The sequence below is a fragment of the Bombus vosnesenskii genome, unplaced genomic scaffold (assembly GCF_011952255.1).
Source record: "Bombus vosnesenskii isolate JDL3184/JDL3185 unplaced genomic scaffold, Bvos_JDL3184-5_v1.1 scf7180000013266, whole genome shotgun sequence".
Classification (NCBI taxonomy): Eukaryota; Metazoa; Arthropoda; class Insecta; order Hymenoptera; family Apidae; genus Bombus; species Bombus vosnesenskii.
This window is the reverse complement of record NW_022882926.1, coordinates 786,437-813,051: the sequence shown is the minus strand read 5'-3', so window position 1 is coordinate 813,051 and position 26,615 is coordinate 786,437. Positions and strand designations below refer to the sequence as shown.

At 33.5% G+C, this 26,615-nt stretch overlaps 1 protein-coding gene across 1 annotated transcript in view; it reads right to left on the bottom strand.

The window, feature by feature from the left end:
* Positions 1-836: 836 nt before the first annotated feature.
* Positions 837-26,615, bottom strand: part of LOC117243636 (protein spaetzle 3-like) — a 29,450-nt gene continuing 3,671 nt past the window's right edge. The window contains exons 2-8 of the mRNA XM_033511284.1: positions 24,102-24,591; positions 23,177-23,677; positions 21,753-21,984; positions 10,252-10,376; positions 4,295-4,585; positions 3,502-3,627; positions 837-3,433 (exon numbers count right to left, since the gene is read on the bottom strand). Of these exons, the coding sequence (XP_033367175.1) occupies positions 3,241-3,433; positions 3,502-3,627; positions 4,295-4,585; positions 10,252-10,376; positions 21,753-21,984; positions 23,177-23,664 (1,455 nt within the window). The 5' untranslated portion in view covers positions 23,665-23,677; positions 24,102-24,591 and the 3' untranslated portion in view covers positions 837-3,240. The remainder of the gene's footprint in view (positions 3,434-3,501; positions 3,628-4,294; positions 4,586-10,251; positions 10,377-21,752; positions 21,985-23,176; positions 23,678-24,101; positions 24,592-26,615) is intronic.

Sequence of the window (26,615 nt, the reverse complement as noted above, 5' to 3'; positions counted from 1 at the left end):
AATTGAGAGAACTGAGTTTAATGTTTATTCAGAAATTTAGTATCATCGCGCGGAGTTAGGACTTAAAAGAATTGAATATTTGTTGCTTTCTAAATAGAATTTGTATCATATTATCGTAAGTTTATGTCGTTTATACCATCGAGGTATATTTGTGTTGGTTAATTACATTTTTTTTTAAAGTAGGGTTAGACACGTGTTCACAATTGTTAGAAAGAAAAACCCGATTTAATCTACATCAACTTTCGTAAAATGAAGAACTGACAGCCTGTGTCGGGATATCATCGTTAGATTACAAATGTTTATATAAATTCAAATATTTTTATTAACGTAACTAAAGAAATGAAATTTAGACATAGAAATTTGTTTCATCGTATATATATGTATTACTCGTATATATTACTCGTATTTTATTTTAAATATTTTCTATAATTTGCATGTTATCTATTATTTTGCACATATAGATTAAAATTTTTCATAAACGTACAAACACCTGCAGTCTAGTTACTACTTTTTGAATATCGAATTTTATAACAGTTAACGTTTAGTAATTTTCAATAAAATAACACTGAGAATGAATATATTTCTATATTTATAATATAAAAAGCTATATTTCTATATCTATAATAATTAAGAAGTATTAGAATTAATTCTTGTTTTCGATTCTTTTATTTGGTCATGGAAATTGTCATTCTTCTATCCTTTTCTACCTACATATCTTAAATGATCCAAATTATTATTTTCTTGTGTTAGCCATTATATAGGACCAGGAAACTCGGTTAGATCACATATTTTAGACGTTCCACGCAATAATTGCAATAATTCTTCGCTGCACAAAATTCCAGGGAATAATAATCAGAATTTATTTCGCGTATGTACAAAATTCTATTTTACCGAATATAGGAATATAATGTGTTACATATGTATGTTTGGATTTCGTTGTTTGCGGTTCGCGTACATAACTTAATAAATATTTTTCTAATTCGTATTTTAACGTTTCTATGCAATTACACTTATACACGCTAGTAATTATGTAGATTCGTTACACGGTATTTGACTTTGAAGATACATATCCTAGAAGAAACAATGAAACACGGGTAATGAATATAATGATCTAACTACTCCGACGAAAAAGAAATAACAACGTCGATTACTGAGAATTATATTTTCTAGATTGTCAGAAAGAGATTGTGACAACAGGATACGCATTCCAACTAAATGACCGCGCATATCTACTTATTTACTTACAATTAAACTAAAGGAGGGAAAAAAATGTCGACGTGAACGATGGAGGACAAAACGCGAAGGTTGCGCAGCAGAAAAGCCTCTTTTCAATCGAATGTAATTATCTTGTCTATCGTATAAAAAAGCATACCGAAGGTACCATGGAACGAGTTTTTCCTGTTTTTTACATTCGAAATACGCAGCACCTTGATACACCAAAATTTAAATGCTGCTTTAAATTGATACGAGGGCGTCGGGTATCTTAGTTGCAAGGGAAGGTCATAGCGAAATTGCCGATCACAAGCAAATTCTCTCTGATAAACTAGACTGTAATTAACAAGAGAAAGCAACAAATGCGTATTACGTATTTATAAAGATATAGAACTGAAAAATTTTGATCGCCAATATATGAACTATATTAGTATTGTCACGTTGCCATTAAACAAACTGACTGAAATTCGAATCTATCTTATTACGATTATCTTATTTCGTTACGTTTAAAAGGTTTACGAAAATGGTATTATAGTTTGTTTACTGTTTTAAATATCATTGTTCTTTTTAACGCTGTTGTCTATTATCACAATAGCAATTCGAGCATTATTACATCGATAATGTTCATAACACGATATAATATATAAAAACATAGTTGCAAAAAATTATTGTAATTGTCATTCGAAAATTGAAATAAACAAGAGTCGCGTAAATACACAGCTGCTAATTATAAAACTATGGCGAGTTTATTATACGTACAGTATGTCTACTTTAAATGGATGCACCCTATCATTTCTCTAACTATTGAGAAAATATTATTGAACATTATTGAATTCGTTGTGAAATACGTAATAAAGTGACATCAATATTATAATACATAACAAATCGCGTTAATATTCAAATCATTGGAAATAAGAATTTCAAAAATTCACGTATTCCAAACAACTTTTACGTAAAACATTTTTTTCGCTCTTTCGATGGTGTGTATACGTTTAAGTAGGACATACTATACTTATATTAGTTACATGTATCGCTAAACCGGGCTGTGATATTATTCACATGATATTGAATTCAGATGACCAAAGGACACCCTTTTTTCATAATTATTTCTGATTTGTTTATAATTTACAGCCAATATAGTACATAATATATGTGTTAATATGCATCTGTTCCTTCTCATATTACTTTTTGCTATCCTTTCCTTATTAATTAGTTGCCTTGATCTTACATTGCTGATAGATGTTCGATAGATCATTAAATTAGTAACAAAAATTGTATTAAATACGATATCACTAGACTGTGAATGTTTATGCAAATACGTATTTCTATAAACACTACTGAAAACATGGAACTTGAAGATTTTTATGACGAGCAGCACTTTATTTTCGGTACTTTGTACGTACAATATCTTTCTGTGTGTTATGTGCGTTCTGTACATGTTTGCATCTTGAAACTTACCATAAATGCATAAACATCCGTAGTTTATCACTGATAAGTATTATTTTACAATAAATGAAGATAGATAACAATAAACAACTAATAATATAACAAATTTTCCCTAATTCGCATTACCAAAAAGTATTGCAGGAAAATAATGATATCTATTCTAATTTATAATCTATTATATCTATTTATTTAATTCTTTATATAACTTAATCCTAATAATCCGACAAAGAAAGGGAGAAACGCTCCTCAGTAGGAAGGGAATAGTAGAAATTCCTCCAATAGTTTCTAGTACTATATTCATAAATAAGGCGGATTTTCTTAGCGACGAAATGTAATAATCGTCAATTAAACATATATGTTATGCTTAATTTAATAAATGTGGCGGAGTTTTATCCTATCGAAGCGACGGCGTTGTTGAAACCTGCTTAAAGCAAAAGGATGATAGTTTCTCTTGCCGCAATTCAATTTCATTTCGAAGACAAGATCAATCTGCGTACAGTGTTCTAGCTTTCTTTCTAATCGCAGTTGAATCACAAGTTCGATCGTGACAATGTAAGAGACTCTTGCTCGTAAAAAGTCATGTTAATTTCGACTGTTAGATGAGGAAAATTTGCTCGGAACCGGGTCGCATCTACAGACGCAGCAGGAAGGGAAGAGGAACCAGTCCATGAAGATACCTTTGCAATCGTTGTCGGGGTCGTACGCAAGTAGTCGGTGCCACTTATACTTTTGTTCGCAACCGCAATCACCAGTACAGCGGTTTGTCTGAGTTTTCCTGCAAGAGGAAAGTTTTTGAAGAAAAGTTCCGATTTCACGTAAAGTCGTGTATGAAAGCACACTTACGAGCAAACTTCTTGGTGAATGGCCTGCTCGAAATGCTGTGTGTTCACAATGGCACGAATTTTGCCAGCGCTGTTGCTGGCCCAATAAGGAGTTACAATTTCCACCTTCGATTCGCATGCATCGACTCTGAAAAATATTCGGCTGTTTAATACTTAATGTTACCACGTTTTTATTTGTCGTGTAATTTTCTTTTCTATCTACAACGATAGTATTAGTGTTGTTTTCGTGCTAATATTTCTCATTTGTCCTGTAATTGTAAACAATAGAAAAATGTTACGTAAATATAAATTGTTTGGAGCTTTATTTAAAGTTATAAGAAAAATGTAAACTATAGAGAGACAATCACATAATTACTCCTTGTTGATACACAATTTTAAAATGTCCTCTGTTCCCGCCAATGGATACAAGAATGTAGATGGTAAAAAATGTAATTTACCAGTCGACAGTGAGTCAACATTAATTCTTGGATAAACTTTTTCATGTTCCAAGTTGTACATGCGAAAAGGTGCAGTGGTATAAGCAAGCTATAAATCTTTTCCTTTTGTCGTGTTCTGTTATAATTTTATAACGAAGCTTAAAACGACCTATTTTGTATAATATTTATTTCTTGCTTATACACATAGGATATACTGATAAATTTTGACCAGAAAAGAAGTGGAACTTCCTATAAGTAAAAAACTGCATCGATAGAAGGAAAAAGAAATCAATTTGAATTATTATCTTATGGAATAGTGATATCTTGTCATTAGCGATTTTTAGTGGACCTATAAACTCAAGCTCTCGAAGAAAGTACCTGCCACTGTCATTTCGATTCTTTCCAGGAGATTGTCGGGGATTTCTGGTCTTTCTGATATTAGCAAAAAATGAGTCACCATCAGCCTCCATTTCCGGATCCAGTTCGTCGCGAAAACTAGGTCCACCATCGGGGATATCATGTTTTGTAGCTTCTCTACTTTTTCGTCTCCTACGTGTCCGATGACTGGGCTCTCTTGTCGGAGAACCGTATCCTGAACTCATTTCGAAGTCACCGTACATTCTCTTCATTAACGCCTTATTTTCGTCAATAAAACGTTCTATCCGTTCTCTAAAAAGTATTTTATCGTTTTAAATTTCATTATCTTATGAACACCTATGAAAAATTCTCAATGCGAGAAATATGTTGCATGAAACGAAACGTAATTGTATAGGAAATCTAATATAATTCTTCGTAACAATGTTCAGGGTGTGGGAAAACTAGTTGTAAACTAGATCCATGAATATTATTACTTTTAATTGAAGCATTGAAAGCATGACATGAAATGGACGAAGATACATTTTTTTGAATTTGTGTTTATAGCGATCATTTATTCCAATAAGCTATATTAATTGTATAAACATGTAAGAACTCGATTTGTCTGCATCAAACACAGATAACATAACGAAATCAATTGTTGCGCTGGATATTTTGTGATCACATTTATTGTCGACAACGAATCAGCTTGTTGAGTCGAAGTTAGTCCACTTTTAATCTAGCCAACTCTCATACCACGTTGAGTGCACTCGTTCTCGTCACAATACATTGCTCCCAATCTACATAATACAGCTATCCCCCGACAGCAATATAAGCAAGCTACTAAAAATAAACCATTTTAACTACTACAAGATAAAATGGGAAAAAATAATAAAAAAACAGGATGACATAACTCAATGCCACAAATGCCAGCGACTAGGCCACACAGCGCAAAACTGCAACCTAAACTACCGCTGTGTTAAATGCAGTGAGCCCCATGGCCCAGGCGACTGCAAAATAAAAAGGGAAAACGCAGTAACCAAAGACAAAATATTCTGCGTCAACTGCAAAAACTACGGACACCCCGCGTCATACAAAGGTTGCCCCAAACTCGTAGAGCTTCGTAAAAAGCTAGCCGATAAAATCAAAAAAGACAAAGAAGCAAAGACACAACGAATTGCCCGAATAAGCCGCAAATACATCCCAGAACTAAAGTTCTCTGACGTAGTGAAGCAGCAAACAACACTAAATCAAATAACCAAAATCTTCCCACAATCAGCAAACTTAGATCCGCGTTCAAGCCAAAGCCCAATCACAACCGATAACTCCCCCCATCTAAACATTATAAACGTTATCGAAGACTTTAAAAAAGGTATCCTCCAAGCGTTAAAAGAACAACAAATGCAATTAAACGAAATAAAAAACACCCTATCAACGCACGAAGAAAGCTTCGACGCCATCTTCAGCACCTTCAATAGCACAGACGACGAATAACCAAAACACGCCAAACCAACAATCACAGCAAAAAACACATAAATTTAACCTAAAACATCTGAAAATAATCGCAATAAATGCTAACTCTTTAATCTCAAACCAAAAAAGATACAGTATGCTAACCCTACTAAATAAAGAAGCCCCCGATATGGTACTCGTCTCAGAAACAAAACTAAACAAAAGACACAAAGTACACTTCAAAAACTACACCATGATAAGACACGACAGACCGAACGCCAGTCAAGGAGGAGGAACAGCGATCCTCATAAAAAACCCCATAAAATACAAAACGATCCTAATTGATAAAATAACAAGTTTCAGAACCTCAGAAACAACGATCATAAAAATAAAAATAAGCAATAAGGAAAATTTATTCATCACTGCAGCCTACGCAACCTACGGAAACCAGAAAGAATTTAACTACGAATTCAATAATCTTTTCGAACTCTTGCAGCTCAACAAACCGGAAAACTACTATATAATAGCAGGAGACCTTAACGCGAAACATACAAGCTGGAAAAACGAAATAAACAACACGAGAGGCAACTTCATTAGAAACTGGCTAGACAATAAAAGCATCCACTACAAAACAAACTTATACAGCTCCGAGCTACCCTCTTACCCAAAAGGAGGCTCATATGCCTAGCAGATGCGCGACTAAAATTCCAAAACCTACGTCCAAATAACACCCTCAAACCTTAGCCTATGACAGTGACCATAACGCCCTAGTATTTCACGTAAACAAAAACACATCTGACTTCCTAACACACGAAACTCAGACCGAGACACCCAGGTACAATTACAAAAAGACAGACTGGAAAAAGTTCCAAAACACACTCGAACAAAACTGCGACCTAAAGATCTACAACAACGTCAACCTAACAAACAGACAAATCGACTCATTCTTAGACGAAATAGAAAAACATACACAAATCGCTCTCCAAAAATCTGTGCCAATCATAAAACAAAAAAATTCATGCGAGCCCTATATAAACAATAAAATAAAAGATCTACAGCGAGATAAAAGCTACATACTGTCCAAAATAAACAATATAAAATTCAACTATTCCTACGACAAAAGAGAAGAATTAGAATTCCTAAAGTTCCTACTACACAGGATAAAAGCGCAACTGAAACAAGAATTCGCAATTTCTATAAACCATTACTGGACAAACAAAATAAAAAACATCTCCAAGAACGACTCAGCCAACATGTTCCCACAAATAAATCAAATCTTTAGACCAAAAGAACGGGGCCCCATCCCACCTCTCAAATTGCCCCCAGAAAATGCCCCCCTCATCCAAGAAGCAGGTATAACGATACACAACACCATCAAAGACACCGAGGGTAACTTCATAATGCCCAAAACAATAGAAAAACTAGACATCATCGGCACCCACTTTTCCAAAATACATACGCAAAACGAACACATGGGCCGAGAACAACTAAACAGAATTATCATCGCCGAAACAAACAAACTCAAAAATGAAATGGAACAAGACAAAATGCTAAACAAAACAGTCTGCACATTCTCAAACGAAAATACCGCAGACAATCCCAAACAACCAGATCCAGAAATAAACTACTTCACAAGCTACAATCAACTAAACACAATCCTCTCCAAACTAAACAACAAAAAATCCTCCGGCTTCGACGGCATCCCAAACATCCTACTCAAGCGCCTACCGAACAAAATAAAATGGTACTACACGGTACTCTTCAACAATGCTCTAAACAACACATACTTCCCCAGAAAATGGAAAAAAGCCAAATTGATAGCCATAACAAAAAAGAACAACGACGGCTCATCGCCCGCAAACCTACGACCCATAAGTCTCCTCCCCAACATAAGCAAAGTATTTGAAATAACCATAAACAACCCCCTAACCTCCTTCTGCACAAAAAACAACATAATCCCAGAGAATCAATTCGGCTTCCGACACAAACACTCCACAATCCACGCAATAAACAAACTCACGTCGGACATCTGCTGGGCTCTAAACGCAAAACAACGAGTAGCCGCCTGTCTAATAGACCTCGAAAAAGCTTTCGACACAGTCTGGATCCCAGGTCTCATATACAAACTGAACAAAAAAAAGTTCCCTAAACACCTGACTAAAATGGTCTGGGACATGATCACAAACAGAACATTCGTAATGACTGAAGGTTCACACTCATCAAGCAAAGAATTCTCCATAAAAAACGGTCTACAACAAGGTACAGTAAATTCCCCGTTACTTTTCAGTATCTACAACAGTGACTTACTAAACCTCTTTGATCTCAATACATCCACCCATAAACGCTCCATAGCCTTCGCAGACGACCTAATCATATACGTAACAGGCCGCAAAACCAAAACTATAAAAACGGAACTTCAAGAACTTTTTGAGAAAATAAACGACTATTACCACGCATGGAAACTAAAAATCAACATAAGCAAATGCGAAACCATACTGTTTAGACCCAAGTCAAGTGAAATCGGCCCAATAGAAAGAGAACACTGCAAAAAATTTCAGATAAGAGAAAAAACAGACAAAGGGGCCCTCATACCACACAAAAATTGCGTAAAATACTTAGGGGTAAACATAGATTACAAATTAAATTACAAGCAGCACACCGAAATTCAACTTACCAAGGCCAATAAAGCATTTTGGAAAATGAAAAATCTATTCCACTCCAAACATCTCGACAGGAAAGTAAAAATTCTATGCTATCAAGCACTAATCAGACCGATCATAACCTACGGCTGCCCAATCTGGTACAACATATCAGCCTTCCAAATGGAAAAAATTCGCATATTCGAAAGAAAATGCATCAGAGCCTGCTTGAGTACCTACAGATCCGAACACAGCGGATTCACAAAGTACGTAGGGAACAAAATAATATACGACCTAGCCCACGTTCACCGCATAGACTGTCACATCCTAAAGCTAATACGAAACCACTTCGCGCAAGCGGCAAAGATAAAAGAAAATAGTTTAATCTTCAGTTGCTTATTTCCAAATGACGCATATTACAAAAACACTCTGATAACAGGCTATATCCCGCCAGAAGCTTTCCCATACCTTGACGGAAAAAACTACCTACAAGACCAAAATAACATTCCGATAATTTATCACATAAAAAGAAAAATAGGGACCCAAACTATACTTTACGAAGAAAACCTAGATGGCCAGTCCGCAGACACTAGATGGAGATACAACATGGCCCTCCCTCTGAAGGACACCAAAGACAAACATAGAAAAAATTCAAAAAAATATTGGTGGATACCGAATCCATAATAAAATAAGAGAGAAAATCCACTAAACCGATAAAACTCAATTCTGCCCCCGTACAACACAGGTGCAAACATTGTAATCATTGCAATTCTCCTTCTTTTAAAAGAAACTTATTTATTCAATATCCCCCTCCCTCTCCCCTTACCCCACCCCGCCCCCAAACACCACAGCACCCAAAAATATACTACCGAAGCGTCCTGTTTTGCGACCCAGTTTCCAGGACAAAAACAACAAGTAAGAACAAAATCACATAGAAGCTCCGCTCCCCCAGCGGCTTAAACCAAAAGATATATCCAACACGAAAAATGTAAAGCGTCAACAACATATTACAGCATGGCTACGTAGTACCGTTGCGTATCGGTACCTCTGCCTAAGATACCATTATATAAATTCACCGTTTATTGTGAACACTATAATGTATTCAAAATTGTATATTGGGTTTTAAATAAACAGCTTAAAAAAAAAAGCACTCGTTCTCGTCCGATCACGAAAGTTAAGCAACGTAGGGCACGGATAGTACTTAGATGGGGGTGACCGCTTGGGAACTCCGTGTGGTGTTGGCTTTTTTTGGGGGGGAAGGGGGTGTATCGCTCACACCGGTTCCCGGGCCCCTTTCGATCGCAGCCGGGACGGTCATCGTGGAGGTTTTAGTCGGTTGGAGTCCGGTACTACCACGCCGCTTTTCCCCAGAAGCGGCCTGGTGTCCGCGCGGATTTCCTCCACGTTAATAAAAAAAAAAAGTTCACTTTTGCTCTCAATGCTTCAATTATAGTACGACTCATTGTCAGCCAAGCTTTTTCTTTCAGTTTTGAAGTGGCTTCTACAAAAATTTTAATTTTCCTACAGAAAAATCGATAATTAGTAAACAAAGTTGTTTTTGAAGATTTGAAGATATCTGTAAAATGCCTTGCTTCTACTATTTCTAATTGTATTGCTAATAATGTTATATGTAATATTATGAACTAATTACGTTAAATACTATTTTTGCAGTATCACGTTAAATGTTACTACGAAATATTGAATATTATATGCGATGACATATGATATTGCAAACGAGTATGAATCTTCTTTTATTTTACATCCAACTCTAACTACGTCGTTTATGTCATAACAAATACCTATTAGTTACATGCTAAATACGTGGCAGGTAATATAATAAGATAATAACGTAAACGTAAAATATTACTACGTTGTTGTTACAGGTATTACATTGGATATGTGTTTCCGGCAGTTGGACAGAACAGCTGATGATATTTTTTAATACACGGTACACCACGTACCAAATCTCCCCTCAATTCGACTCCCAGAGCAACGGAAAGTGCGGTCCAAAGAATCTATAACAAAAATATAATGTGTCTTAAATTCGCAATATTTGATTCTATAAGTTGTTGTTAACTACATAAACATCGCAAATCTCGTTATTCGTTGCTACAAATATGAGAAAATGGTCAATTATTTCTTGTATACAGTTCTCGAGTTTCCATGTTCTACATCTATTATAACTTAAAGTATATTAATTTTTCCATTTCTAAAAAACATCACGCAAGTACAAACCTCTATTGTACAACTAAACAGGCGCGGCTAGTTCGAAGATTATTTAATGTCGATTAAACTTATGTTGTATATTTACTTAATAATTACAGTAAATAGGTATACGGCTCGAGAAAGATTGTTCTAAAAAGTTGGAGCAGTATAATATTAGTCGATATAATAGAAGATGCAATTTCGATATGAACGTAATGACTCGTACGTTACGTGATACAATGCGATTTACTTCGTCGCGAAAGATTTCCAAATAAAATATAGAAAATACTGCGATAGAATATATAAAATTCTTGTAGTTCTCAAAACAGAAATTCAAGATACGAGCGGAGAAATACTAAATAGTTAGGATATAAACGAGTGACGGAGATATGCACATAAAATGATCGACATCAAACAACCACGCCTCGTGTGAGTTTAGGGCGTGTTTGACCATTTCGATCGTCGTACACGCTCGCATTGTAGACACGAGCCAAACGAACCACCCTTTGGTCGTTTCTATTTCTATTCAATCAAGGTTCGTATCAAAGAAATGTGAAACGACGTCTTCAATCAGAGAATATTTGCTAACACCTGCGCAATAACGATACGAGGTACGACATGTACATATTTTGTAAATTGTATAGTATGTAGCCTACGCGTCCTCGTACTACATGCTTTGTAGAATAAGGATGGTAAAGATATACGGAAAATACACTTCGGTAATGTCATGGAAACACCTACGATCAACCGCAAGGACGTCTTCATCGAGGAAACAATTGTCTCGGCGCGACAAATGTTGACTTGAAATAAAATAATTGAAATGTGCATACGAAGATCGCAGGACGAAGATACAGGATCTGATCGAATAAAAGCGGACACTATGCGATTCCTTGTGGATATGGTATGGTATCTGAATGTGGTAAAAGTGAAATTTAATATTTAATAATATCTAACTTTATATCTATATCACTGCACAACGTTTAACTTATACAAAATCAAAATTCTCATTTACTTCTGTGCATTTTGGTGTATTTTGGAGTTTATCTATGGTCCACACAAAGAAACTTATATATGAAAATCGATATATGAAAAAAACATTTTAAACTATATTTAAGTTAATTGAACATACAAATATACACACACATACTATATCATTCATAAATACCCGGATATTTTGACCGATATGTAGTAATAATATTTGAATACTTTTAAAAGATATTGATGTGTACACTATCGTATACTGTACATTGATGTGTGCACATACGGTATATACATCGTGTTCCAAAACAATACCAAAAATTGTATCATTCTATTCTATGAATAGAATTAAAGGAACAGTGTTATTACATAGAAACTGAAGTTGTGAAAATAGCTATATATCAGCGATGTTTATCAGATCTGTATATTCTAACTATGTCTACGCTTTAAATTCATTGAAAGCTTCTATTTTCGTCTTACATTCAAAGGGAAGATATGTGTAGTTGTAACATTTGGGCTTAAAAATTTTGTTCTCTGTTTATGAAGAAATCTGAGAAAAAAAGAATAGCAGCTAGTTACTTATACTTCCGTTTAAAAGGATGAGAACACTTGTTTAGTATGATGAAAATGGTACTTCAAGTGCATTGTGACGAGTAAAGAATGTATCCGATGAAAGTCATTTCAAGCCTTCAAAAGTAATAGAGAATTTTTTAAAGGCAATATAAAAATGATACAAAACTAATAATTCGCTAATAATTGGATTGAATATATTTTGTAGTGAATACTAAATTACGAATTGCTTCAACATCGATATATCCTCAATTTGAATTATTTAACTATTTTAAGTATTGTAAATTTTACATAAACGCGCGTACATTCACGATCAACGCCACGAATGATTATAATTATAGAATTGCTGATTTGTACCGGAAATCGGGTCCGTTAATGATTATCGTCCTACACTCACGGCTCCGTTGAAGAATCAGTAGGCGTCATTCAGTGACTCGAGTCAGTCTGGAACGTTGTATGTATGAGGAAAGTATGAGCAACGTGATACATTGCCCGCCAGAAATGAATCACGCCGTGTTTCTACGTCAGTGAATTGCAATCTCTCACACGAATTGAATTAAAAAATTAAGTTACATGTGATAAGCAAACAGATAAAATGACACTTATGGTACATATTGATTTATAGCTCTATTATTTCACTGTACTCGTCTTGCAATTTTTTAATGCGTTAGATTAATAGTTAAGTGGTATGTAGATGGTAATTCTGAATATGAAAGTACTTTAATATGAGTTAAGAAATCGAAAAGAAAAAGTCGTATAAGCTCGTAGAGGTATTAGGATATTAAATTCAATTAAATTCTAATGATCTGTTCTTATCGGGACAATACGATAGCACATTCTTAAATTTCTATAATCTTTTGTGATAAATTATTTTCATATAAATATTATTTATTTTATATCTACGATATTCACAAAACTTACTAGTTTTAAATTACCATTTTGTACTGTATACGATTTTGATATGAGTAAATGAAACATATGCTAAGCTCAACTTTCTGTCTAAGAAAGAAATATAACATCTATGCGTATGTTTTAATTATTGGATTATAAAATAATTTAGTCTACTATACTGAAGAAAATTATATGACATAGAGATCTGTAATTGCTGAAAGGAGGAAATAAACGTAAAAGTGATTTGATAAAAAAAAAAATGAAAAAATATTTTTAGATTTCTGTGCCATCTAATATTTTCTTGCTCACATATAATAGATTTTAAATTGTTTGTATGTATTTCGAATCTTATTTGTACGAAACAATATATGAAATAGAAATCTGCGTAAAGAAAATAATTATTTATTACATTTGTTAGTACCAAATAAATGTTTCCCACTAATAACGCTTTACAAAAGAAGCCAATTTTTATGCTTACATATTAATGTTCTGTTTTCTGTATTCAAAATGCAACGCAAGCAACAAAATAAAATAAATTCGACAGAATGAAAATATTGTCAAAGCGAAACTTTCTCCATTAATTTTATTTGTTTACTTGTGTGTTTAATATACATGCAATTTATGAATACTCTGTGTGTGTGCGTGTGCGTGTGCGCGTGTGTGCGTGTGCGCGTGTGTGCGTGTGCGCGTGTGCGCGTGTGCGTGTGCGTGTGCGCGTGTGCGTGTGCGTGTGTGCGTGTGCGTGTGTGTGTGTGTGTGTCGCAGGGAATATAAAATATTAAAATGTAATAATATTAAATACAATTAGTTGAAAAAAGAAAGAAAATGAATTTTGTATACTTCTGAATGATTTAATAAGCTCCAAGATTTTGCAATATAAATTTAATGGCAATAACTATGCGAATTAATGATAAAAAGGTTGGTTTCATTTAACGTGAGATTATATGTATAATATATAATGCAAATTTTTATTCCTATTAGCTTGTAACATAATATGAAAAATGCAATTTTTATTAACATTATATTACAAAAGTGCTTTAAATCATTTATTTATCTTAATGAACATGTAATCATGATGAAATCTGAAGATCACATGTCGGTTGCGTAAGGACAGTTATAAAACTGAATGACTTACTCAATTTAAGTAAGATATGTTGATTTTATGGCATACTATAATAAAACATTTATTTATTTAATGTACCATCAGTCTCTTGAAAAATTTCCAAACATTGCCAATGTTTAGAAAATTCTCTCATATAACGTTGTTTTATTCACGTAGCTGGGTTTTTTACAAACATTAAGTATAAAATTTAAATATTTATATTTTATATTTGTTCATCACGATACTCTTTGCTCTACGCCAATCTCATGATTCCACTAACAAACCAACAATATCTCTAAATAATAATAAAAATAAGCAAAAATACCTACTACACACTTTTAATCATATGTACATTTCACATGTTCGTATGTACACGTATTTATACATACAATGTTGAACATAATTATAAATTTATCACTTTTTTGAACTATTCATTATTCCGTAGGAATGTACGAAATTAATGAGGGATGAATGTTGTATTAAATTCAATTTTATATTATTTACGTAAATAATGAATTAGAATGTCTAGTAAAAAATGCTGTTCATTATTTACACAAAAATTACTTGTGAAACGACAAATGAATTTGTATTGTTCACTTATAGAAAACAATGCCATTTTTAAGTAATTGCAATAAAATAGTTCATAAAGTTCATAAGTTACTACTTAATAACGGATAATCTGTTAAAAAGTTTTCGTTTTCGTATTGCTAATAAACTTTAGTTTTTCTTTTTAGTACGATTGTAACTTGTGTAGTTTTTGAAGGTATATTTGAGAGGTCTGAACTGCCTGTCTATTCTACTTAGAAAAGCGGAGCAGTTAAATAAAGGCTTGAAATGGACAATTGCCAGTCACATCTCGTAATGTGGATAAATATTGACAATACGCTATTGTCAACCGACTAACGACTAAATGAATGAGATTTGCGCTAATTCAACATTTGAGTTAGTCGATTTTACTATTCGGCTCAATCTCACTGCTCGCTTTCTACATCGAAAAATACCATATTTTAAATTGTAATGCAGAAACATTTTCACACTTTCGTCGCCTTTAAACAATTCTATCATTTGACTAAACGATCTCTAGCAATTTCTATTAATTACGTAGCAAATTTTGTTGCGTGTTAAAAGGAACAAAGGAACAGCAGCGAAGAGAAAAGCAACATAATTCCAACACTAAAAAAAGACACTACATATTTGCAGTGTTAGTAGAAATTTCTTGCTTTGCGTTGGCGTGAACAAACACATAGACTGTCACATAAATACTTGGGTATAGTACATATAAACATACCGCTGCGAATATATCGCCGCGAAATATTCGTCGTTGTCATAGATATGTGTACTTCGCATTAGCCCGAAGGCTGCTGTAAGGTTTCGACAGCATCATAGATCCTATGATCAATTTATAAGGCACTTAAAATTTAGGAAAAAGGTAAGACAAAGAATTCCGGTTAGTCATACTATAAGGAATGTACAAAATGAATATTATTATTTAAAGATTATTTTACTGTTAAGAAAAAAGAACACAGATGCGTATTTTATGCGTCATTATTATTTAACGCATTAAATTATATCTGTGTGAAACATCGTTTGCTTAAAAGTTTACTTTAAAGCATCGAAATACATATTTATACCTAGATAGTCTTTCATATATTTTTAGTCTACGTATAAAAAATATGCATATAATAAATTAGTTTATTGTACCGCTTACGAATGTTTGAAAAACGTATAAGATGATCAATACGCGGAGAAACTTCGCCATCACGTCTGGTAAGTCTTTTTCTATAAAAAAAAATATTTTATACAATAAATATGAATCGATTCAACTTCATTATCGAGATAAGGCGATATACATCGAAGTATTAATGTAGACAAATTTAAATATTTTTGGTACGATGGTACAAATAAGAAGAAATCCCCACGCTTCAACACATCAAATATACTCAAGAGTACCACAGTCGTACGCAGTAACGTATTTTCACGTACAGATTTTCCGCAAATGTGCGATATATATTAGCAGACATTCGTTTCATCGGATCTCATTTCTTTAAGGACTATCTCACAGGAGTATCTCAAACAGATCTTCTGCAACATTGGTTATCCTTGTGCTTAGATAGCGCGTCATTAGAAATACAACATCGTTTATGGACGAGCACGATGATCCACCTGACTGTGTTACCAGAGACGTAACACTATTGCTCAATGAGACTTTTGCTGATCGATAGATTGGAAGTGTCAGATAGAGATAGACTGTGACACGACCTCCACATTAATTTGACTTATCCTCCTCAGATTCTTCTCTTTGGAGCTACGAAGAACATGTCTAATCGAAAAGCTTGATACACGCAAACAGTTAAGAGAAAAGATCGATGAAGCTATTAACGTTAACCTCCTGATACTCAATGGACATGGTTGATAAAAGCACATCTACTTGTTGTACAGAGACACACGAGCTTATTTTAAACAATATGTGCAAATATCACTGCAATGTTGTACCGTCAACGAGCAATTTCAAATGAATAAATAATAAATGCAAGTTGTCAATCTTAATATAGGTTCATCGGTACTAATTATAATATTTCGTCATTCGAATGAAGACATTTATATTGGACAAGTGATGAAGCAAATACTAGAAACACGTTCTAAGTTTAATCGCATTAGTTTTGAGTCGATTGAACGATTTCTGTCATTAACACAAATCGGTAGCTATTCGTATTTCGAAATGCTGCCGGTCACTAATTTCAATTTCGCTTGCTACTTCGTAAGTCAGGAATACTTCAATATGACAAACTCGATGATAATTTTACTTTATATAAATCGCATACTAAAAGATAACGCAAAATTGCACAATTCGAGTAGCTGATTTGGTTTCTTTTTATTTTACAGTTTTTCTTTTACAATTTTACAGTTACTATAAATGTGAATAGCCGTTCAAAGACGGGACAACAAATTACGTGGCTTTAAATAAAATAAATAATAATGATAAATTACACACATCTTACTGCTATATTATTTAATGGATAATATAATAGCTACGTCTATTCTATATATCTATATATCTATCTATAATATTGTACCTATATACACAAAAAATTTGTATAAGTAACAAATTCGTAACTAAGGTCGCGCAATTAAATTATAGTCCCGCTTTCGCTAAAAAAAGGAAGAAAACATTTAAGTAGATACAAGCTAGCAGAACCGTATGTAAAAAAGCATTTACTAATGATTAAAAGTAGACCTGAACAATATTTATGTCAGTCATAGTTGCAAACAAGGAACTTAATTTCGGTGTTAAATTTATCTTCAATAACTACATATCTCACTCATGAACCGCATATCTGAGCTAAATCCGTCAATTTACTTTTATGAAGTGGAATACCTTAATTACGGCGACTGACAAAAACAGCCCGCACGAAGTCGTAAAGTCGTAAAACGACGCAAGAATCATGTGGAACTGTGGAATGAGCGTGGAAGGTTAAACATATTTCTTTTTAACTTTCAGTGATCAGACCGAGGACATCGACCAGAACGCTTCCGAACTGTAATACGAGCTGCGAGTCGTTACAGCGTTACATCGTTATATCGCTACGTTTCACAATCGATGATCACGAATCGATTTTAACACGTTTATGCGAAGCAAAAAAACAAAATAAAGAAAGAAGAAAAGAGACATCGTATTGACATTTATTGCGTGTTATTACGATTAATTATATATCACGAGATTCGAGTATAATAAACGATCAACTTGTAATTGAGCATTATCTTCTCTTAATCTTCTAAATACTGGATGCATTACAGAATTGCTCCACGTACTATGTAGGCTAAATGTTAGTACCTCTGCAAGGCCAAAGCGTAATAGCGGACAGCATAACAGAGAAGCATAAACTTGGCGTAAAGGACGATTGTATTAGCTTATACTTCGTTATAAATAATAAGATTGATTATAGAGAATAATATGAAGGAAAAACTGGTCAAAATGCCATTGTAATAATTTATGGAAACTAGTAAAAGGATGACTTTGTACACTGCAGTGACTTTGTATTCAATCATATTTCATATAATTCCATATTTCATATGTCATATAAACCGTATTCGGTTAACAAGGAGTGAAGTAACAACGATTTTGCAATTACTACGTTCATTACTTTAAGTAAAAGAGACTACTGTTTGAAAATGGCTGAAGATTAATGTTTGTTACAGATAAAAAGCTATTAACTACTAACAGAGCGCGGTTAACGTGGATATAGAGAAATATTTGTATCTTCCGTCATATAAGAGTCATGCTCGATTTTAATTTCGAATAGACTGGAAAAACCGGATTGCCAGCTCGACATTTTTTCCCAATATCCAACAATGGAGATCTGAGATTTATCATTAGATTGTTCCGTTCTATCTCTATACGACAGATATTTGTTGGAGAATCGTTGCCTAGAAAATTTCATTCGCGCACGTAATAATAATTTTTATTAATAATTACTAATGATCTGAAAACAAAATTTGTTTTCTTCTTATGTCATACACTATTAACTATTCTTAAGTAAAATTAATGTAAGTCGTCTTTTCAGATCGCAATTATATAGATGAGATAGTATATATCTTTACATAATTAGAAATTTTTAAATAAAATGTTCAATTCTCGATAAAACTATTAAATAATACAACAAGCATTTAATGACGCCTTAGGATGTAACATTAAATTTAGAAATCGGAAAGCTTGTAAATTCAAATTTCATCTACTGCGTGTTGTGTAGTAGTGTTATCTTAGTAATAGTATTGATTTTATCTAGTAGTCTAAAGTAATTTCATATTGATTTCGTATATAAAAGTTTCAAGCAATTTCACAAGAAGTATAAATTTATCCAAAGGCATGGTAATAGATAACGGAAAATTACCGTTTGTCTTTCGCAAGTAAATATGTAATGATAAATTGGTTTGTCGATTTAAACAAATTAACAAGAAACGGAACGTCGGGTCAAGGGGTTACTGTTTCAATGCCAGTACATCGATTGACCTTAAAGTTGGTATCGCACCAGGGAATTCTTTGCACGGTGCGCAATTTTGCAGAAATGTACGACCACACAACTAAGAGGAGATACGTGCAAAACAGCTGGGCAGGTGTAAGCGAAGTACATGCACTCGACCGATCGTACATTTGCGAGATTCTAGGGAAGATATTTGGGGTCATGGGTGCTTCCAAGAAAATGTCACGCCAGTGATATAGACTTTGAATGTTCCTGTAGCCACGGCCGCGTTCGATCACCTTTCAAACGATCCTCGAACACAAGTCACGGTTTTTCAAGTACGAGTCTTGGACTGCGACGTTCTCAAGGAACAAATTGTACAAAGAACTGCCAGCAGAGATCATGGTAAACATTTCTGAATTAATAAACTGCAAACGCTTTGTCGTTATTTAATAAATCCATCGTCTTCCTGACGGAACGATCTTTTCATCGTAAAGAACGATTTTGAGTTTTAATTATGGATAATCCATTGTTTGAATCGTTTCGTCTAGGTGTAATTAAAAGTTTGTTACTTTTGAAACGTTTCGAGTAATAGTTAGTAAGCTGCTGACGAGCCAGATATTTGGAATTTATGAAAAGCGCGTTAGTCACGAAGGTTTAGACAAACGTGCGACCTAATTCTGAGATCGCGATTATCTAACAAATTTGTTGAAAGTTGTGTCTAAGCTTGACGAAATCTACTTATATATTCCATACTCGTAATTCGTGCGTGAACAGCTCAGTATACTTTCTACTCACAACGAATTCTTCCGCTCAACAGCCTATGAGTCACACCATACCATTGTCACTCGGCATTCGTAAGAATCGCATGAACGAAATGATATTAAAACAGTCGGCGTCTCGTAACGTTTAATGATTATACGTTGTAATTTATAATTATATTTTATACGGTTTCAACTTAAACAAAGCTATTTATCTGTACAGAAAGATATAATTATTGTAAATATATTCTTAATCATATAAAGAGTAATTAAATACCAAATCATCAAAGAACGATAAAGAAGACGTTTGAATAATCAGTAAAAACTGAAAACCAACTACATCATCGTTATATTTGTGACAAATACTTTTAGAAAAAGTTGAAAGCAACTGTATACTGTAGTAAGAAAAATGCAAACACGCTTTGTCCTATAAAATTTTGGAAATCAAAATACAAATGAGAATTAAATAATACACGAAAGACGCTGCCTTGTTATTCCTTCACGAAATAATATCATTTTCACCATTAACAGGCTTCAGGTGTCAACTCATTTGTGCTCCGCACTTATACATATTTCAGTCACATATTTTGGTTTCTACAAAAATAATGATTCGTGTTTTATGCTTTGTACTTGAACAATTACATGAAGAATTAGTTTTTTATTCAATTTGGTCTGACGAAGGAAATTTTAAGCTATCCTGGATCAAAAGAACAAAATAATGGGTGATTGAGAAAATCAAACGCATTTCGTCCAGTACTTATTACTAATAATCTTATAGATAATTGTAAAATAAAAATTAGATAATTAAAAACATTAGTAGTATCACATTTAAAGATGTATTCAGTAAGTAATCAGTAAGTTCTAATCAGTAAGTAATCAATCGTTCATCAGTCAATGCTTGTAAAGAATCATACGGTCAAATAGTATTATATAATTCAGCTTACTTTACGATGAATTTTTGACCCTTTATAGTTCTTTATTAAAGCTCTTTCGGATATGAATTTAGTTGAACTCGTTTCATCCATAATATTTGGTACTATATCAACTTGGTGTCAATCCTTTTCAAACTGAATGACTGTATTGTAGTTCGTAAGTTGGACAAATTACTCTATAGATTATATTGTAATATATCACGCTACATAAACACATACACGTAACACACATTATCAAAAAATTTGCAGTGAAAAAGAGCATGCAGTGTTATGTAAAAGAACACAAGATGACCTGAATTTTTTATAAGGGAAAGATATTTTAAAGTAACGCTACGTTTATCTCTCTTTTAGTCGCTACACATTCTCTGTTCATATTAACTTGAAATACTTTTTTGATAAACTGCTACGAATACTTTAAACACAATGAACCTCATACGCAATTAAATAGTATGACATAATGTACGAATTACATTTCGACGATATACTTCGTACTTTTACGACTGTTTCGATTCAGATTTTCGCTTACACCTTAATTTATCTTTTATCGAAACCTACGTGTATGCAGTTCGTGCATTCGAAATTAAAGTATATCATGTTTCAAAGCTCCGTCTAAAGCTGTAAAATTACATTGTTTCATTAACCGAGGAAAGTTCACGGGGAATTTTAAAGAGCATTTACAAAAACAAAATTAAAGAGGAGAAAGCCAAATTACACACGACCTCATTAGCGTCATGTCTGTAACGCCGGAGATTTTTTGTAAGAAACTTTTACAGGTGTCAGTAACAAGACGTCATTCAAGTCATCATAACATATAATATTGTAAATAATTCAACAGAGATCATATGAATATTTTGAAAGATTAATTATCGAATGTCCTTATACTTGTTCTACTTGGCAACAGAGTTGCTAAGTGAAGGTCTCTCATTCTCCAGAGACGTTTTTAAAGCATTGCATGCAAAATGATTATATGCCATGATGTTGTTTTCAAACTTACCGGTATCTGTACAAATGTACCATTGTTTAGTTGAGGATACGAATACAGTGGCACTACGGGGACCGAACCATTCTTTAAAAAGATTGGACCTTGAATGGGTGTGACGTGAGCGTCCCTTGGTATCTCTGGGTCTCTGTCGTCGTAGTAATCGTCGAAGTCGTCATCATAGTCTAAAACAGCGTGAATCGAAGTTTTTGTACCAGGTCCACTTTCACCGTTAACTCTCGTATACCTTTAACAAAATAAACAAAAATTGAACAACAAAATACTTGGCACTTTCATCGGATTATAATTATAAATTACGATATAAGAAGTAAATTTGATGTGCAATTTTAACACATTAGCGGGTTCGACGAACCTTTCAGAGATTCTTATGATATATATATATATGTGTGTGTGTGCGTGTGCGTGTGCGTGTGCGTGTGCGTGTGCGTGTGCGTGTGCGTGTGCGTGTGCGTGTGCGTGTGCGTGTGCGTGTGCGTGTGCGTGTGCGTGTGTGTGTATGAAAAAATATTACGTAAGTGAGAAAAGTTATTGAGTTGTATACGAAATAAAACATAAGAAAATGTAAAAGTATGAAAAGAAGCATGAAAATTACAAAAGAATGCAAGCTTAATGCCGGTAAAAAAGATTAAAAGGATAGCAGGAATGCGTACTTTCCGCGTTTACCGAGTTGAAAAAAGGGACTATAAATGACATCCTTTTACGATAATTGTTATTAAGTTTGACAAAAAATTGTGCTCCATATTTAATAATACATATCTGGAGTAACGCAGGATGAAAGAAGCTATATCGTATGTACGGATCGATGACATAATTGACCGGACGAGGGAACGACAGTGACGGGCGAGCACACGAGTCAGATATTCGTCAGAAATTCATTAGGAATGCATGGCAAGCAACAAGAGAGCATTCAGCTGATCGTTACATAAATAATTACGAGAGCAATTAAGGTTGCTATACGAAATGCTTTCGCTGGTTCGGCAACAAACGATGCTTTAAAACGAAAATATTGGTGTACTCCGCTACATAGCACATTGAGTTTAATTACACGTATTGCCATCTAATTAATTGACGGAAAAATATGAAATTCAAAAGAATGGAATTATACGTCACCGTGCAATATAATCGATTTAATTAATTTTCTTTTAATTATGATTCCCTTAACGTACACCGAAATTTCTACATTTTCGTTAAATTAAAATTCCATCAACTGGCGACCGCGTGTTCACACCACTTTTTCCCCTTTTTGTTTCGAAATTTAAGAAATCGTTGACCACATACACTCACACCGACAACGAAGAGTGTAGATAATAACTTAATAACGGTAAAGTTAAACGAAAGATCACCAAATACGAGAGATTACAATTAAATCGATTAAACGAAATGTATATAATAAAATATTATGAATCCTGCGAAGTTACCCATTAGGTCTATCAGGATAGCTCTCCTGTTCTGGCATTCTCGATGTTCGAAAATTATCCTGATCCCTCTCTACCGAAACTCGTTGCTGTTGTTGTGACAGCGACGGAGGAGGTCTCATTTGTTGCTGCTGTTGCCGTGGTTGCGTTCTTCGAAAATCTTGATTGTAATTCGCATATCGACTGTCCTGTGTCGATGAAAAAGACGAATCTTCGACGAACGTGTTTGTATTTCTTTGTCGGTTAACGGTCGACTGACGTTGTCTTTGTTGTTGTTGCTGTTGCTGCTGCTGCTGCTGATAAGCAGCGGGCGGTATATACGGTTCGTTTTGGAAAGGTTCTTGGTCATTAAAATTTGGAGCGGGCGCAGGCGGAAGTACAGCATTCAAACGAAGGTTGTTCACTGTCGACTGTCCTCCGTTTTGTCCACCGTAGAAAAATGGAGTAGGCGTTGCCGACTGATACGGCAAGGTAAAGTTGACCAGTGACATTTTTACTTTTATTCTTCAAACAAACAAAGAAACTCTCTCAATCGCTTTGAAACAATCTTCCAGCTCTTATTTAATTCGACAGTTTGTTCGGACTCTTTTTATTTCTGTAACATGTTACCGAAGCTGAAAACGCGATTTAAAGTCGAATACGTATATTATTGTTACTTTTTAACAGCTGATGTACGAACACTATAATAGGTATTCATTTATATAGAGTGAGCCATATTTCTATAATACTACGATACTAAAATATTAAACGTTAAAAGTAATGCATGTAATAAAAACGTTAAAATGTGCAGAATTTTCGATAATAAAATTATATAATATTTGCAGAAAATCAAATTCGAGAAAGAAGTGTACAAAAATATAATTAAATTTTCAAGGTCAAAATAATAAAATTATTTATTCAAATGTATATTCAATATATCTCAACTTACCGTAGAATCAAGACGACACTTTAGAAGGAAATACAAAGTCACGTCCTTCGATTGTGAATTTTCAGTTTTACACTTTCAGCTTTGATGATCGTGATTTTGATCGTGTACAAAATCACGTCTCATTACCATAAACTTCATGATCAACCAGGAACGAAGAATTTCGTGATTACTGTTCAAGATCTCAAATGAACTGTACGTTAAATATTTCAGCGATCGATTTCATCGAAATTCAGCTATAATCTTTCCTTAAAAGTGTTATATCACCTTCGAAAAATTCCTTTAAACACGCTTCAATTTCACTGACATTTTTAACGCTATCCTTTTTACGAAATCAGACAACATAGTCGATACTTGAAATATAGGTTGATCATTCGCAACTTGAAATGTTAAAATTTTTCTAGATAACGCGATTAAGATTATTCGGCGAAGATTAATGGCTTCTTCCTTCCTCTTTTTTCTCACGTGATGCTTGTGTTGCCGCGAGATCGACCTGAAATGACAAAGAAATATCAATATTTGGCGAATGTATCGCTCACCGAAGCGTGAACCATTATCAAGCGTAAGTCCACAATTTTTCATGCAGGGAATAAATAAATGTATTGTGTAACATTTCATTGAAAATACCACTGGTAAACGTACACCGGTGATTTCTACCTTTAAATTGTTTAAGGAAAATATAAAGCATAATGGTGAAAAATTGTTTCAAGCGTAAGAAAGATTGAAATACAGGATGATCATTAGCGAAGGACAAGAAAACGGAATGGTCATGAAAATCAAGCTGGATGGAAAAATATAACAATTTCGTAACAGAATGTCGTATAGTACCATAATAATTTGATTTTTTATGAAAAATATTATAAATGTCAATTATGGAAATATGTAGGTTAACGATACAAAGAATTACTTATTTGCCTTGCTCACGATGCTTTATTAGACATGCCACTTTAACGACAGTGACAAAATTATGCTATAACAAAAGCTATAAAAATTATATTTTTCGAACAACTTTTTAGAATTCACTCAAAGAAATCGGTTGCATACAAATATGTGTATTTTGCACGTATTACAAAGTCGTCTTTAATTAATTAATATCAATAATATTCTTTCATTGCGTGTGTTAATAATTTGTAAAGAATTAGTAAAGAAAGAGGAATATTTATATATTGATAGAAAATATGCAAGATAGAAATAAAATGATACCTAATAATAGCGATTATTAATGTTTTCTTAGTTGTTACTATACGACAAAGAAATTTAATATACAGGGTGGTTGGTAACTGGTGGTACAAGCGGAAAGAGGATGATTCTACGCGAAAAAAGAAGTCGAAAATATAGAATAAAATTTTTTTTTTTTAATTTTTCCATCGAGACAACGATCTACAGTGAGATCCGTAATAATGTACCGTACGCGTACCGAGCAAAAATTCAAAATTGATTTTCTCGAAAACAAAGCCTCAAACGAAAAATTTTTATTCTATATTTTCGACTTCTTTTTTCGCGTAGAATCACCCCCTTTCCGCTTGCACCACCAGTTACTAACCACCCTGTATATACGTATAATATAATATATTATAATTAATATTTAATATATAGTATAAACAGGATATATACTGTTTTCAATAGATATTTTATTACATATAATATTTTATAGATATTACACAATATAATATAATATAATAATATAATATAATGGGTATTTTAATATATCCAAATTTTTAATATATCATAATCATAATTTTCAAATATCGACGTATCACGATCTTAAATTAGCATATACCGCGGTAGAAACAACTCAAAGTACTCAAATTACCTGAGGTGAGACCTATCTAATGAACAGGTTACGCAGCGTTACTCATAATACGACAAGTCTCAAAAGACAATGTAGTCATGGATATTGAGTACAAACCGCGTGCCTTTCTAATTGGCTTGCAATTGACGACATTGTGTTTTGAAGTATCTAGATTTTTAATAATTTAGACTATTTCTTCGAAGGAAATAACGTTGCTACAAACGTCATTGCGTGAAGCATTTGAGAAATTTGAGTAATTACAAGTTTAATTCCAAACTGTAAATTTTGTAGAGAATACACAAACATACGCGATCTTTTATCCCGTTAATCCAAATATAGAGTAGAATTAAAATATTATTTTAATCGATAATCAATTATACGTAAATTATGGCATGGTAAATACACAGATACTGATCCAAGATAATGTCAGTGTTAGTACCTCTATATATCTTAATAACATTATATATTAAATATAACTTCAGCGAAATATAAAATAGAAATAATATATCATTGGAATAAAAATAATCGCTGATGACCATAGTAGCTGATGCGACTTTAAGTAAAATAAATAACTGTATAGCGATGATACTTGTCGAGAAGTAACATGATGAGACAAATGATATTTATGACGTACAATTAGCAGTATCAATTTATAAAACCAAATCAATGTCCTAATCTGATAATAATACGTCATATCACGACGTTGGAATTACGTCAATACACCT